Source organism: Phalacrocorax carbo, chromosome 7 (genome assembly GCF_963921805.1).
Source record: "Phalacrocorax carbo chromosome 7, bPhaCar2.1, whole genome shotgun sequence".
Taxonomy (NCBI): Eukaryota; Metazoa; Chordata; class Aves; order Suliformes; family Phalacrocoracidae; genus Phalacrocorax; species Phalacrocorax carbo.
The window spans coordinates 12,651,669-12,668,003 of record NC_087519.1 but is presented as its reverse complement, the minus strand read 5'-3'; the positions used below and the strand labels follow the sequence as shown (position 1 = coordinate 12,668,003).

The window sequence follows — 16,335 nt, the reverse complement described above, 5'->3', positions numbered from 1 at the left end:
CTAAAGATCCCATTTACTGCACCTTCCTTCTTCAGGAAAACTATCATTAAAATAATGGAAATAATAACAGATATATGAATTGAAACCACACGAATATTAACATTTTCATTTTATTTTTAAAATAGGGAAAAATAAATTTTAAAATCCCACCCATCTGTGTGTATTTTTGTTGACTTTCTCCTGAGCTTTATTCTTTAGCAGACTGCTTTGCTTTTACAGGAGCTCATACTTCCTTTCTACACATATTCATAATATGTGACAGCCATAACATGGTTCAAAATGAAGCTAGGAATCACATTTTCATCATACCTATATTGTGGAATAGATCTATACAGTCCCTGATTCCCTGCACAGCAGCCTCTAGAGTGATGAAAGAAATGAGGAGAGGATTGGTTTGGAAAGGTTTGCTGGTCATCCTGGTCTTTAAATCACCATTTTTTCCAAGCTGGCTCAGAACTGTCTTAGATGTTACAGTTAACAAGGCCAATGTAAGTCTATGCTTGCTTCAGAGGTGAAAATTTTAAATAGAAATGCTGGTGCTAAATTTCAAGAGCCCTTAGGAAATCTTTGGAAGAGCTGTGGTCATTAGAGAGAAGATGCAAGAAGGTGGAAATGGGCCATGAATGGCAGGTGAAGACCAGGAGAGACCCCAAGAGCAGACAGGAACAATTAGCTACGTCAGAGAAGCCTCAGAAATTGTTGAGAGATGTTGGGAAGACTCAGAGGGTCAGCGCAGCAGCTGGGAACAGCAGAAGTGCTAGGAAAAGCAGGGAGATTTGCAGAATAAAACAGACCATGTGGGAAGCTTCACAGGAGTTCAGAAAAATTGAGAGAGGGCCAGGTAGAACATTATAGAAGAATAGGAAACAGCTGTGATGGAGCATGGATGTGGGCTGCAACAGGGTGGGCTAGGGAGCAGCTGGAAAACTCACAGATGGATAGGGAGAACAGAAAGGATGCCATAAGCTATGGGCAGACACTGAAATGGGACATGGATAATTAAAGCCAAAGAAGCAAATGGGAAAATGGGATGAATTACAGCATGATTTTTTATCAAAGATAGATCAACTCTTCTTTTTTTTTAAATAAGATAGTGGATAGTTTAGACTGGGATAACACAGATGACTTAAGCTATTTAGGTTTAAGTAGAACCCAAATAAAATTATTATGTAAGCTGGAGATAACTGGAAGGAATTTAAGAACTTTAAGGTGATTCCAGAGCTGGCTGAAGGATAGATTACAGTAGGGTATATTAAAAAGGGGAGTAATCACTATGGAGGGAGGATATTAGCGATGCCTTTCAGGGATCAGTCTTGGGACTGGTCCTATAAAATATTCATTGCAATGTACAAATTAAAAATGAATGGGATCAAATCTGTGGACAACACAAAGCTGGAAATTATTATCAATACAGGGAATCATGCAAGACTAAATCAATCTTGACAATGTGAATGAGAGAAATAAGATTAATCACCAACATTTAAAACCTTGCAATTAGGGACCAATAACAATAACATGCTATAAACCAGAACTCATCAGTTGAAGGCTATCAAGAAAAGAAAACTCTGGATGTAACTCCCAATTAGAGGTTGACTTTGATCCCAAAGTATAACATGTATTTGAGAAAAAGACTAATGCACTCTTGAATCAGTTTAGGCAGGATATTCCTAGGGGCAACAGAGAATTGCTGGCACCACTACACAAGGCACTGGTCAGACGCCATCAGAACACTCCATACTGGTCAGATCAGTTGTGTGCAAGAGAATGCTGCAGCCTCTGCTTTTATGAAAGTCTGAAAGTATGGATTTGGATCGTTTAGCCAACAGAGTTTGAGAAAGGATATGATGATTCTTTATAAATACTTTGGGGATAAGCGCTGACATGGTGCTAAGTCAAAGGATAATACTAGTCCAACACCAACTGGAATAAAATGGTCACAAATAAATTTTAACAGGAAACCAGAAGACATTTCTCATCAGTTGTGCAAAGGAGGTCTGGAACAACACACCAGTGCAGGAGTGGAAGAAAGGAATCTAAAGGGGTTTAAGTTATGGGCTTTTGATGGGACCATTTAATGGAACAAGAAAACTGACAGAATTAAAATTTGTAACAGGAGTCTGCAGGCCTCTGATGGGTTTTTTACATTCCAGATAGTGTAAGAAGGGACTGGACTGCTACTTATTTGAATTCTTTTTATCCCATGCCACAGTGTTTCCACTGGTCACCTTTAAGGTGAAAGAACTTATTTCACCTTTTCTATGATGAAAAATTTGGCTTTAGATTTTTTTTCACTTGTACAGCACAGGAAATCAGCCCTAGCAAGAGACACCATGACATCCGATTCTGCTGGTGCTTCCAATGACAATGAATTTTCCTGTGTCAGGCCAGTACACTTAACACAGTTAAATCGATAGCCCTGTCTGAAAGTTGAAAGGCAATTTTCCCCAAAGTCAGAGTTGGGAGAAATTATGTAAGCCTTCTGTAGCATACAGGATGCTTAGCTTCTTACGACCACTTGCAAGTTTTACTTAAATCCTCTAGCCTTGGACACCCGTAGCATACTGGTGGTCCTAGATCCCTCCTGTGGTGCATTGTAATTGCAGGATCTGGCTGCTTCTGATTTTGAGAAACTTTGGTGCTGCAGAGTACATGTTCAGTGGACTTAACTGAACTGGACGTTTATTGCCTGGTTGCCAGTGATTTGAGTCACTGATGGCAATGGTCCCTTACAGCCCCACAGTGGAGGATTTTATGAGCATTGCAAAGCACTGAAATTAAAACAAGAATTCAGTAGAAACATCCAGAAATATCAGAAGGGCAGATAGTGGATCTGATGAAACACTGGAAAAAAAGGTGAAGGAGGACAAAAACAAGCATCAAACTTCAAAATGAAAAATGGGACATTTCATACCAATGCAGTTTTTTCCAGTTGAATCCACTTCATATCCAGGGTTACAAATACATTTGTATGTTCCATGCAGATTCTCACACCTTCCATTTGGACAGAGATCAGTATCCAGTAAGCACTCATTAATATCTACAAAAAGGTAAAAACAAAACAAAAAAAACAGTCAGTTGTTGAGGGGTGCGGGGGTTAATTCTTCAAACTAGAAAAAGATACGCTTTCAATATCACTAACATTGGCTGCTCCATATTTATAATCATGTAGTTCTGACTAGGAAATTCACACCTAAATATTCACACTCAAGAGCAAAAAGCTTCCTTTTCACACTGATTTAAGGCCATCTCTAGCCCACAGACATTTAAGGGACTTGCAACTGTAGGTAACAACTGGGATATTAAGCTGAGGTCTTACATTTAGACATGCATGTGTACTAATACCCCCTGCACCTCCTGATTCATAGCATTTCCAGATGGCATTGCTCTCCAAAGCAAGGACATGCCTCTTTCTGAATGTTTTTGCCTCTCTAATGCAACCAAATCTACTAGTGAGCACTGGCTGACTTAGAGTTTGCAGTTTCACAGTTCTAGGACTACAAAGTTTCTATTGTAATAATTTGCTGCTTCTCTGTAATTAACCTAACTCTGTCAGCCTGGCCTTTTTGACAGATGACAACATGTGAGGAAGCTCAACATTCAACATGGCTTTATTCTTCAGGATCATCTCAGTTGATATGTGCAAACATGACTTACTTATATTATTTCTAAGTCATATAGGTAATAACACTTCCAATAAATTTGCCATTATTTTATAACATCACTCATGCACATTCTGTGGCATAGAACAGAGAGGGTGTACTGGTGAAATGGCATGCGCCCCTCCTTTAATCCTAAATTATTCTAATGTGTTGCAAACAGCTATATGAATAAGCCTTCCTCCCATTCTTTCCTGCCATCATCCCCACCACCATGTCTAATAAGTCAAGGCTATTAAGTTAACACTTTTAGCCAGAACTACTATAGTTTGAATTACATTAGGTGACCTTACCATTTCCTCCTGCAGTCATGCCAGTTCCACTGCTGCACAGAGCCTGATATTCAGCTGGAAAAATATTAAAATACTTACTGGAATATTCTTAGCTCATTGCTTTCAGCGTCACAATTTACAGTATGCCAATTACTTATCTGAATGAAATAACATGCCCTTCAATTATTCTAAAAACATTAATAGCCCCCCAGTGTTCTGAACCTGTGAACCATTTTAGCAAATTCAGAATTAACTGTTGCCTTGTAGTCAGCATTTTCCAATATATTTGCACTTACACAGGTAAATATTACCAATAATATTACCAATATTACCAATATTTATGGAATTATCTGTCTTTTATTTAAGGAAAATCACATGCAGCACCTCTCCCAATATTATCACAACCAGCAAATAAATATGTAGCCTGCCTGAATCAAATAATCACTCCCACCGTATGTGAAAGCAGACCTGCTCTGGACATGCATCAGCAAAACTTTTAGTCTAGAATGTCAGGAGCTTCTGCAAAGAGCTGCTGAGGAGCACAGACACATAAATGTTTTCCTTTCAGGAATTTTTTTTCAGTCTCTCTGATACAATGCTCCTCTCTAAGAATCTCCTCCTTCCCTCCCCCACCCAAAGCCCAAAGAAATGCTACACTTCATCCTACATGAGATGGCATTTTTTTAACAATTGAAAAGGGGCAAAATAACATAGGAAAAATAGCTTCCACATACCCAAATGTTCTGCTAAAGGAATTAAAATATAAAACACAAGTCAATGATACAGAGTCCAACGTTTAGCAAAGATTTCAACTCTACTGTACAACAATAGCAGCCCACTGATATCAGCAGAGGCTGCTGGAAAGAATCCTTCCAATTCTGGTAAGCATTTCCTTGGTGTTCTGCTATTCTAAACAGCACAGCATATTATAAAAAGGTGGACAGCAAGTTCCTGCTGAAGACGTCACATCAGCTCAACCTGCCTAATTTGTTCCAACTGGTTTTGTCTCCCTAATGCTTCCTAATGCTTTTCATAAGGCTGTCAGTTAAAACTGAGATTTAAAAAATAAATCTAAAATTATTTTTGCCTACAAAGATACCATGTTAGTATGAGATGCTTTTGAACTACCTACCAAATGGCATATTTTGCTTATATGCAACAACAAATTTGCTGAGTGGAAAGAATCATTCAACAAAGTAGGGCTTCAAACTAGCTCCCTGCAGTCAGACACGTCCATGAAACCAGGGTCTCTTTATTTAATGACTTCACAACAAGGACTCTGTCAGCAGAGTCTTCTTGGAAGAAGTGCTTTCCCAAAAGCAGATTCTGCCCTTGAGAATGATTAGGATTGCTTCCTTGCCAGAGAGAAGTTATTACCAGACAACTCCATTTGGTGGGGATTTTGGTGAGAGACTCAAGTATTCTCAACCAACTTAACAGGACATTTGTTTTTGCATTGACTATCCAAAGGCTACTTACTGTATAAACAATTTCAGATCACTTGAGGGGTACAGAATTCAGACAGAGACATGTGACTGACAGGTGTACATAGGATTTGAATACATTAATTACTCAGCATGTTTCCATTAATAACTTCAGGTCAAAATTACAATTTTTGTTATCCACAATGATCAAAATAGAATTTGTTGTTTGAAAATCTGTTTTAATGCATGTAACGACTCTGGACCCAGATACTGGCATTTACTGTTGCCTAAAAAGATTCTCTCCTGTACTCCTCCAATGTGCAAAATAGCAGATTGCTCAAAATATATAACATGTTATACAGCAAATTAACCCTCCTGATTTAGGGTGCAATGTTAATACAAAACTGTGTTTTACCTTTCTAAAAATATTTATCAACATGAATCTTAGATTAGAATAAGTACCAGTAAATACGTCATACCTGAATTTTGTGCTGGGCATGGCTGACAAGGCTCCCCAAAGGCATAGTCAGTGCTGGCACAACAGCACTCTGATTTTGTAACTGCACCGGTTAATGGTCTCACGCACTGTCCTCTCTTGTAGCCACCATAGCATGTGCTTCGCATATGTGTATCTGAGGAAAGAAATCTCGCTTAATCCTGCCATAGCCAACTATACCGCCATAAAATACAAGTATTAAATCTATCTTGGGTGTCATAAACACTGTAGAATAGCTGTCAAAAAAAATACCTTTCACCATTTCCCTGTGCTTTTCACCCACCTGTACCCTCACTCTGCTCAGGACAGGAAATTCTTCTTCCTCATGCTCCTAAGAGTTCAGACATACAAACTAGTTACTGCATTTAATGACTAGTTACTGCATTTAATACTGCTGTTACTGACGACACCAAGCTGGGAGGAGTGGCTGATACACCAGAAGGCTGCGCTGCCATCCAATGAGGCCTGGACAGGCTGGAGAGCTGGGCGAGGGGAACCTCATGAAATTCAACAAAAGTAAGTGTAAGGTCCTGCACCTGGGGAGGAACAACCCCATGCACCAGTACAGGTTGGGGGCTGACCTGCCAGAAAGTGGCTCTGCTGAAAAGGACCTGGGAGTGCTGGGGGACAGCAAGCTGACCCTGAGCCAGCAATGTGCCCTTGTGGCCAAGAAGGCCAACGCTATCCTGGGCTGCATTAAAAGGACTGTGGCCAGCAGGTCGAGAGAGGTTATGCTCCCCCTCTACTCTGTGCTGGTGAGACCACATTTGGAGTACTGTGTCTAGTTTTGGGCACCCCAGTTTAAGAAGGACAGGGAACTGCTCAGGCAAGTCCAGCAGAGAGCTACCAAGATGATCAGGGGACTGGAGCACCTCCTTTATGAGGAAAGGCTGAGAGACTTGCGTTTGTTCAGCCTGGAGAAGACTGAGGGGGGATCTTATAAATGCTTATGAATATCTAAAGGGTGGGTGTCAGGAGGATGGGAGTGGACTCTTTTCAGTGGTGCCCAACGACAAGACAAGGGGCAATGGGCACAATGTGGAACACAGAAAGTTCCACCTTCATATGAGGAAAAACTTCTTTACTGTGCGGGTGCCAGAGCAGTGGAACAGGCTGCCCAGTGGAGTCCCTTCCCTGGAGACATTCAAACCCTGTCTGGATGCGTTCCTGTGCCCCCTGCTCTGGGTATGCCTGCTCAAGCAGGGGCGTTGGGCGAGATGATCTCCAGAGGTCCCTTCCAACCCCTCCATTCTGTGATTCTGTGACTTAACATGCATTAGTGAACTACTAAAGAAACAACCAATACTTAACCTTGAACTGGCAAGAAGCTATGGGGAAAAGGGGCAAAGTCTCTGCCATGTGACAGGGACATTACTCACTTGTAATTTGACAGGCCCAGCAGCAGATTCTCAGAGCTAGAAACAAGTGTATCTCAAAACTGTGAAAAAAATCTCGGTACTGTTTACTTTATTCTCAGAGTTAAGAGGACTGATTTGGTTTTAACAAGAATTATTGTCTCTGCCCCTCCCAACCTCGTTATTTGTCTCTGATTCATCAAGGATAAAATCACCACTGATACAACACCCTGGCTTAAGCCCACTAAGGCCACACTAAAGCTTTTGTTTTCATTTTATACCTGAAAAAAGGCAGAATGAGGAAAAAAAAAAAGAAAACCTTGCATGAGGAAAAGGTCACAAAATATGCTGTCGTTAAAAAAAATAATCTTTCTTTTTGCTTGTAAAAAAAAAAACAAAGAAAAAGTCAGCAATGATATTCAGTGATAACATTTAAAATGCTGATCTTTTCAGGTCCAGGAATGACATTTCTCACTTTTAAAAACTCACCCATAGTGGTTGACAGACACATTAGAATTTTAAAATCAAACACCTCAAATGTTTTTCACTTATGGAGAAACAGGCACAAGTGGAAAAATTGGTATGTCCCACTTCAAAAAGAGGTGAAAGAGTAATTAAATCTTTAAGCTTAGTGACAAATTAAGAATTTTACACTGACAGAAACAGGGTAAATTCTCACCTACTCAAAACTTATACAGCACTACTCACCTCCAACAGCACTATGCTGTATAGTCTACCTGGCCTTATGATTTGGCCTACACATTATTTTTCTCTTTAAATGCAATGGAAAAGAAAAAAGAGCAAAATGGGCTATTACAGGAAATATCCCCAAGCTGTTAGTATCCACTATAATCCTTGAAAAAATGCTAAATTCTACATTCAGACTTGATCCGTCCATCAGTCTAGCATTAACGCCTTAACATTGGTTAATTGTGACTCGCCACACATTAAGCCTGTCTTACCAACACACACACGTCCATCCAGTCCTACTGCAAGGCCAGGGAAGCATTCACATCTGAAGGAGCCATCAGTGTTCACACAGCGCCCGTTCATGCATATTCCAGCTGTCTCACACTCATCGATGTCTGTTGGAGAACAAAATGAGCTTTATTAGAAATTAAATTACACAGCATTCAATGCCTGGCTGAAACGTGCATTTGTGCAACTTATTTTCAGTGTATTCTATCGAAAAATATAAAATCTAAATGGAAACTAGTTCAAGTAAAGGTTTTATTAAGAATACCGAATAATCCATTCTGTGAAATGGAAGGAGAAAATGCAAAATTCAGGAGAAATAAACAGAACAAAATAATTTCACTCCTTGGAGAGTGAAAAGGGACTACATTTTCCTGACTTGATCTCAAGAAGTATGTATTCTGATTTAAGGGTCATACAGGCAAAAACACAGTTGGAAGAAGGAGGAAACTCTGCTAAGACAAAGAACTTTTGTAGTGTGTAGCAGGGTATTCCCTTTCTGTGTTAACAGTTAGTTTATGCTGTAAGAAATCAGTCCAGACAGCAAATTGAATCTTTCACCCCCGATACAAGGTTCCTTCACAGGGCCACCAAAGAATTTCCCTTCCTTCTGCTGCAGGTTCAGTTTTTGGAAGTGTATCTGAAAGTCCACAGTCAGACCCTGCCTGCATATAATGTCTCTCTGGTGATGTGCATGACAATTGGGTTTTCCTATCAGATGCTAATTACAGCCTATTTTATAACCTTTCAATGGACAGACTGCACTCCAGCCTTGAAAGGAATTTGTTAATGATTTGAGCCCTGAGCAATCGCTGAGCGCAAGCTACCGTCTTTGCCCAACAATAGTACATTGAACAATAAGACCCTCAGCAACGAAATACAAGAACGAAGCCTTATAATATTAGACTATCACAAAGGGATGTCAAATTAGTAAAAATTATTTAGGCTGTGTATCCTGTTGATAGTAAGATCATTCTCTAGACACGGAGAGCATGTCATTATTTTATAACTGATTAAGAAACGGAGTGTTTAAAATATTGTTTGGAAGTATGTATAACCTTTATAAAATAATCACTTCATAACAACTCTCCATAATATATACAAGAGACAGTGTGTGTGACAATTTCCTTTTTTCTGACCTTAAAAGGGCAAATTGAGAGTGAAACACCTCTGTGTTTTACTTAGTTTGTGTTGTTTGGCATAAAACATGGCTTGTATGATCCAAGATTCCTTTTTCAAACTGCATTTTAAAATAGAAGTTATATTTAAGTACATGGGCTCAATTCATTTCTACTTCATCCTGTAATCTTTTGTCCTATTGAAACAAATGCTTTTCCCACTTTAAATTTAGTCCTTACTCAGTGTAAGCAAAAACAGAGTCGGCACTTCAAAATGTGCCCATACTAAACAGTGTAGACAGTTCTTTTGTTAGACAACATTGAACTCCTTTCACAGATACAAGTTTTCCTAAAACAAAAACATACAAAAAAAAATCACTTTATTTTCTTAAGGTTATGTATCGAAACAGAAAGGCAAAGTTACTCTTTTTCCTTTTCCTGTAGTGTAGTTAATTTTTAAAAAAGATTTTGTCAGCTAATAAGAGGTGAAATGTGCAATCCATTTCCTTTTCTACCAATTTACAAATGTGCTGAAAATACTGTTCTAGATGTTCTATAGAAAGGTAAAGTGGATCACTTAGAATTGTGCAGATCAGCTGAAGACCTGGCTCCAGGAAAGACAGGGCAAAAAGCCACTGTTTTTACCAGGGCTGAGATTCCACCCAGTAAACCAACTGCACACACAAACATGAAGCCTGAATTTCTAACCTTGACAAGGCTCCGCTGTCTTCTGTGGCAAAAGTCACCATTTGGACAACTTCAAAAATAGTCGTTTTTCTAACTTTTGCCAGAATACCTCAACCTGGTTCTGGAAAACCACCTAATGGACTAATTCTCCATGTCCAATGAGTTTTTGCCTTTTCTGCTTAGCTTGCTCAGTAGTGCCAGCTGGGTACACTAAGTCCTCTAATTTCAACCAGGAAAAATTTACTCAGACCACTAAACAGGCACTTCCAGTTGCCTTGCAATAGCTTTCAATTTGGGGAATTCCTGTTTGGTCTAAAGATGAAACAGTGTATGGAACAGAAATCATGCTTTAAACTTGTGCCTGATGTATTTCTGAAAAATCATCAGCAAATCATCAGCGAAAGAAGCTAACGTTGAATAAGTTTAGTATGCCTTGTATTACAGCAAATACACAAGACCATGGTGTAACATTCTTTTTTGGCAGGTTACTTCATAAAGCCTGAGTGGAATTTTTTACCAGAGAGCCAAGCATATGCACTGTACTTATACTTAAATTCCAGTTTTATGGAAATAAGTGTCATTTACATTATTCCCAACTTTGGGTTAGAAATTCTTTTTCATAGTTCAAAATTCAGACTAAAGTGCATCAAATGAGATGTTTATAGGAGCAATGTGTTGCACGCTGCAATTCTTATATTCCTTTGTTGATCCCCTAAAGAGTTTGGCAAAAACACAAAATTTAAAATCCATATCAAAATTTCTCAGGCAGGTAGCCAATTTGGTGCAGAAATGTCTGTGCATACACACATTCCCAATATGCATGAACACTAACTGCATGTGCAAGCGTGAGCTTAAGAGTTTAAGCTTATGTAAGATCTCAATGCATACACTTCACAAACAAATTCAGGATATGCAGTGTTAACAATGAGTGTTTCAAAGGCTAACTGTTCTACAGCACAGAATGTATTTACTCTGTATTTGTGGTGTGTACAGAAAGGATTCGGTAAGGATAAACCTGAAAAGTACAAGGAAAGGCATTATTAAAGATCAATCTTTTAAACTTTTACTAATGTGGCTAGAGGCATTTACCAGAGAATTGTGCTCTCTCTAGCCACTACATTCCTGGGAATTATTTCACGATACTTTGGGCAAGTGGAAGAAAGGAGACAAATATGAAGTTGGGAAAAAGTGTAATTTGGGTGTCAAGGTCTCAAAATCTGGTTTGATTTTGACCCAATAACAATTTTAACACATAATGGATGTTTGCATGCTCATTCATAGAGAACAAGGCTTACTGTAAGTGTTGAAAAGCAGTGGGAGAAATCTTTCATTTTACTATAAGATCTGTTCCAACTTTCAGTAGGAATCAGTTGAGTTGCCTGCAATTTTGGATAATTTTCAAAATTCTCCCTTTGATGCACAGAAGTAACATTTCTCTAGGGCCAGAAACCCCTTTTTGGCTGTATCTATACTCCTGTTTAGCCAGGAGGCATGTAACAGGCTGTGAAGTTGAGTAGCATTGGTTTTTAAGTAGTTTGAAGTAATTTACATACCATCTTCTTGGATGGCATTCCAGTGCACAACTGCTGTTAAAAAAAAAAGAAAAAAATACCAAAAGATGCTCAAGGCAAAAATCAAGACAAGCATTCGGGCTGAGCTTGCATCAGTGAGTCACATCCCTGCTAACGACAAAGAGAGCAGCCAGTGGTCTTTGGGAACACAACTGGCTGACGTGCCAAGGCCTGATGGGCATCAAGTTCTTCCCTGCCAAGTTTGAGACCAAGTCTTGCTGCTGTCCCACACACAGATCAACTGGAAAATAAGATTTGGCAAAGCACAGACATACACCTACCACTTGGAAAACAGGTAAGAAGGAAATAAACCTGACTGCTCTAAGTGTGTGAAGGCTGCAGCCAGCACAACCAGTAGCTGTAAAGCTACGGAGACACTTGTATGGATCTGCACATTTGTTCATTTGAGAAACTAAAGAATAATTTATTCTCCCAATCAAAACAACCCTATTACAAAGCAAGAATGGGGCCATGTCTCATTAGAAGTATATGATTCCCTCGCCTGAAGGCTGGGTAGCACCGTCTTGCATATCTGGTGCAAAAGTTATCAAATGCAAGAGAAGTTCCAGATGTTTTACCAGACTTATTGGCCTGGTTCGGATCTAAAGTCTAAGCCTAGAGACCACGCAGGTCAGACCTAAGACTGGTACAGTGCTCAAGAAGCAACAGGATCCAAATAAATTCATCTTTCATGTCAGTAAGTCTCAAAAACAAATTATTTATTCAAATATTTACCTTTGTTATTGGTCCACAATAACAGTGTAATCCAGTGTGACATTTTTTTAAATTTGCCAAAGTTTAAAAAAGCACTTTTTCTGCCTTGATTCCAAGAGTTAAAAGATTTTAAATTTTTCAAAAGAAAAACCGTAACTACCTTGGCCCAGCACTTGTTTATTCCTTATTTTGACTTCTGCTTTGTGCCTATAAAACTTGTTGAAACGTGATGATTTATACACACAGAACTTCCAGTTCCTGACGGGACTGAGAGGAAACTCTGATGACATAACTAGCAACAAGAACACTGCAGTGTCTCCCACAGGGGATACTACTGAGCTAGTGCAGCAAATGGAAAAGACAATCTTGCTGTGGTGCTCATGTTTGTATCTCGGTCACAGCGGGTGCTGGGCGCTCCTTGGAGATGCTGTATTGACTAGGAACACCCAGGCAGGAACGGGAGAAAAAACCAAAGGCAATGAGCCAGGATGTTTGGGTGGCCAAACACAGAAGACTTTAAAAGGCCAAACACAAAAAATGAGATACACTGGAGCCAAACTGCAGAAGACCTCATAGACAAAAAAACCTGGACTTTAACTAGGCCAGATCATACAGTCCTTGATCAAAGAGTATTTCCCACTGGCTGGTTAGGGCGGTTGCTCAGCACTGTAAAGAGTGAGTACTGTCTTGCACAATGGCAAATCATTCTAGCTGATTAAAAAAATCACATCCGACAAGAACTCTTCCCAGTATTTCTTGTCCCCAAGGATCACTGTAAGGAAATCAGGTGATTCCTGAAGCTACTAGAGCACTATGACTCACAAGCTTTAGGAACCTGTAATTTATTGGGCTCACCTCTGCAATACCGTCCATCAGATGCTAACTGGAACCCTGGTTTACAAATGCATTTAAAACTGCCATCCTCATTGATGCACATCCCATTGAGGCACATGTTCCTTATGCTGCATTCATCCATATCTGAAAATGTACATAATAGACATAATGCTCATAACGTTTAAGTAAAAGAACTCTTACTAGTTATATCCAAAAGATAAACCTTAATTTCTTTATTAGATGGCGGAGGTATATGATAATCAGAAACATACGATGCAACACACTACACTGCCCTAGAGGATGTGTCAAAGCAATGACTCAATTTTTTCATAATGAATCATTAACATATAAAGGTATGCATTCAAAAATAGCAAAGAGAATGAAAAACAGATGATAAACTGGACAGCTTAAGAACTGCCAGTTGGTAAAATCCCTAAAAATGTGAGAAAGGTGAAGAGGGTTTGCAATCTTGATGTAAATAAATAGAAGTTAGGTTAGAAGCAGCCTCCCATTTGGAATGGTAAACACAATTTTATGTTACTAAGATCACCTGAAAGGGGGGAGTGGGCATTTGCATCTGAAGTAAAAACATTTGTAACCTCCACTATATGAGTCTAAGATTTATGATGTGGGAGACTTCCTAGCACTGTGCTCAGGCATGCATTCTGTTGGCACTTTCATCATGAACTTCCATTTAAAATAAAACCTACCCTTTCCCTGGATTTAGCATGACCAGTCACATAGGAGGATACTTACTAATCATAGCTTCATAATAGCATTATTCATCCTCTGTCCTAACAGCATAGCATGGAGGATTCAAATAGGAAAAGGTGGAGGTCCCAGACACTGCTATTCTGAACCCTGCACAGTTACATTAAAAAAAAAAAAGGGGGGGGGTGGGGGGGTGGGGAAGCACAGAGAATCCTGTGCTTGATTTGAGTAAGCTTTTATATCATATTAGTCTTTATTTTGTCCTGGTACAAATTAAATCAGTTTTGGATGTTACATTAAAAAAAAAAAAAAAAAAATCAGCACTATTTACCAGTTTCATCTAAAGGACTATACGCAGTTACATTAAGGTATGGCACATTGCCATGGCCTTTACTTATTAGTATGTGTGCACATGTATTCCTAACAACAAAACTCAGTGCATTACAATGCCAGAGAAGAAACTGTTTCATAAGTGGATGCATCAGACATTCTGGCAACATATGCAATGGAATTAAAAATGTTTTACCAGACTGCTGGTGCCCTGGTTCTTATTACTATTAGCACATGGTATTTGGTGGGAAAGGAAGAAATCAGAATCGAGTTTTTTTCCAAAATATATTCATTTCCAAATATATTTAGTCAATATAGTTCCATAATAAGATATTTTAAAAGCAGCTTATATGCTAAACTGTATCTAAAAAAGAGTCAGGAAAAACAGAGTCTTAAAATGTCTGTCTCTACTAAGGATTAACAGAATCACTACTAGCACATAAAATCACTGGATCATAATGACATTACAATATTTTCGGAATCGTGCTATTTTCCTTAATATTGCAGCTGTCTTGGACAGAAATTACACTTCTAGACATGGTGTGTTTTCTTTTTACTTACAGGCTAAGTCAGACAAAAATAATTTATGATTTAAAAAAAAAAAATCATGTATCTATCCCAACCAGGAATTTTGGCATTAAGTCTTTGAGCTGAATCACTGAGGTAGTATTCAGCCAAAAATGTTTCTAAGAACAGTGCTTGAAATTCCTTTAACGTATGAATAGATCATTGGGAACCCTCCCAAGGACCTTGGGAAGCATGATAAAGAACATTCTTCTTTTTCCCCCCTTTACTAAAGGTCTGGGAGGTAGGAACACATCAATTATGTTTACAAATTTTTCTTAAAACAGTTTTTATGGGTCAGACCAGACTGCACCTACATAAAACACATTGCTAGTCACCCAGTAAGTTCCCATAAAGCATGCTGTTAAACACACAGTAAAATCAGGCAGCATGTGACTTGTGCACTGTTTTAAAATGTACCACTCCCATCAAAGAAACTGCGTTTTCTGATAGTGGTATGTGCTATTTCTCCTGCTGGACAGACATCCCGTTGAGGATTGCCAAGTCAAGGCTCCAGAACTGGCTGCAAAAGACAGTTTACTTGCCCTCCCACATACAGCAAAAGGTATTTAGAAATTTGACTCCTTGCTCCTTCCCTTCCCCCCCACCAGAGGTCCTTTTCTTTTTCATTGAGGTGAATAACCTCTTGCAACTGTAATTACAGATACAGAGTAACTTCAGAAAAGTCTTACCTTCACAGTTTTTCCCATCAGCTGCCACTTGAAAGCCAGCATTACACACACAGTGAAAACTGCCATCTGTATTTATGCATCGTCCATTATTACAGATACGACCATTCTGTAAACATTCATCAATGTCTGAAAGCCAAACAAAAGTAAAAATATCATTTTGGGGGTTTTCTTTTTTATACTCAAGAGGCATTCTTCCCATTTCCCATTTCCCCTAGGTTTTTAACCCTATATGGAAACTATATTCACCAGAAAAATTATTTGATTTCCATAACCAAATGTTATGGGGGTGGAAAATGTTCATCAGCTTGAAATTTCAAGTTGCTGTGAAAGAATTTCAGTGAACATTACCCTGCAGCTTGCTCAAACCATAATCAGACCCCTTCAATTGTTTTTTGCATTTTTGTTCATCATGAAAATATTTTTACTGAAATTTAACTTAACAATAGCTAACTACTGAAAGAAAGACTGGAGAAGCTTGTCTTCTGCTGCTGCTTTGTAAGATAACAGGGAAGTTTGAGACTTTCCCACCTCAGAAGATATTTCTCCTGCTTATTTTATATTTGAAACATCAGCTCCTCATTTCCCTCTCTCTGCAGGAGGTGCTTGGCAAGTGCTTTGGAGGACCTGAATAGTGATATCACACAAGCCTGGCAGCTCTCCCTCTCCTCCAAATGAAGGGAGAGGAGATGCTGAGACAGACTGTCTAGACATTTTTCAGATTGCCTCCATCAAGGCCTGGACCATCTCCCAGAGATTCCTGCACACAGGGGACTCTGCTCAGAGAGATCTCAACCAGTCCACGCAGACCTATCTGTTGTGCAACCACACTGTCTTCCCAAATATCCTGGGGGTGCCCTTCCCTAGGTCCTCTCTGCAGAACTACATTGCTGTGCTTGAGGAGGAAGCAGAACACAGGGCATCCTCCCAAATGCCCCT

The 16,335-nt window shown here is 39.2% G+C and overlaps 1 protein-coding gene across 1 annotated transcript in view; it reads right to left on the bottom strand.

The window, feature by feature from the left end:
* The window catches only part of FBN1 (fibrillin 1), a 161,760-nt gene that overhangs the window by 65,624 nt on the left and 79,801 nt on the right, over positions 1-16,335 (bottom strand). Inside the window, exons 14-19 of the mRNA XM_064456363.1 lie at positions 15,400-15,525; positions 13,124-13,246; positions 8,166-8,288; positions 5,832-5,984; positions 3,950-4,003; positions 2,912-3,037 (exon numbers count right to left, since the gene is read on the bottom strand). Coding sequence (XP_064312433.1) covers positions 2,912-3,037; positions 3,950-4,003; positions 5,832-5,984; positions 8,166-8,288; positions 13,124-13,246; positions 15,400-15,525 — 705 coding nt within the window. The remainder of the gene's footprint in view (positions 1-2,911; positions 3,038-3,949; positions 4,004-5,831; positions 5,985-8,165; positions 8,289-13,123; positions 13,247-15,399; positions 15,526-16,335) is intronic.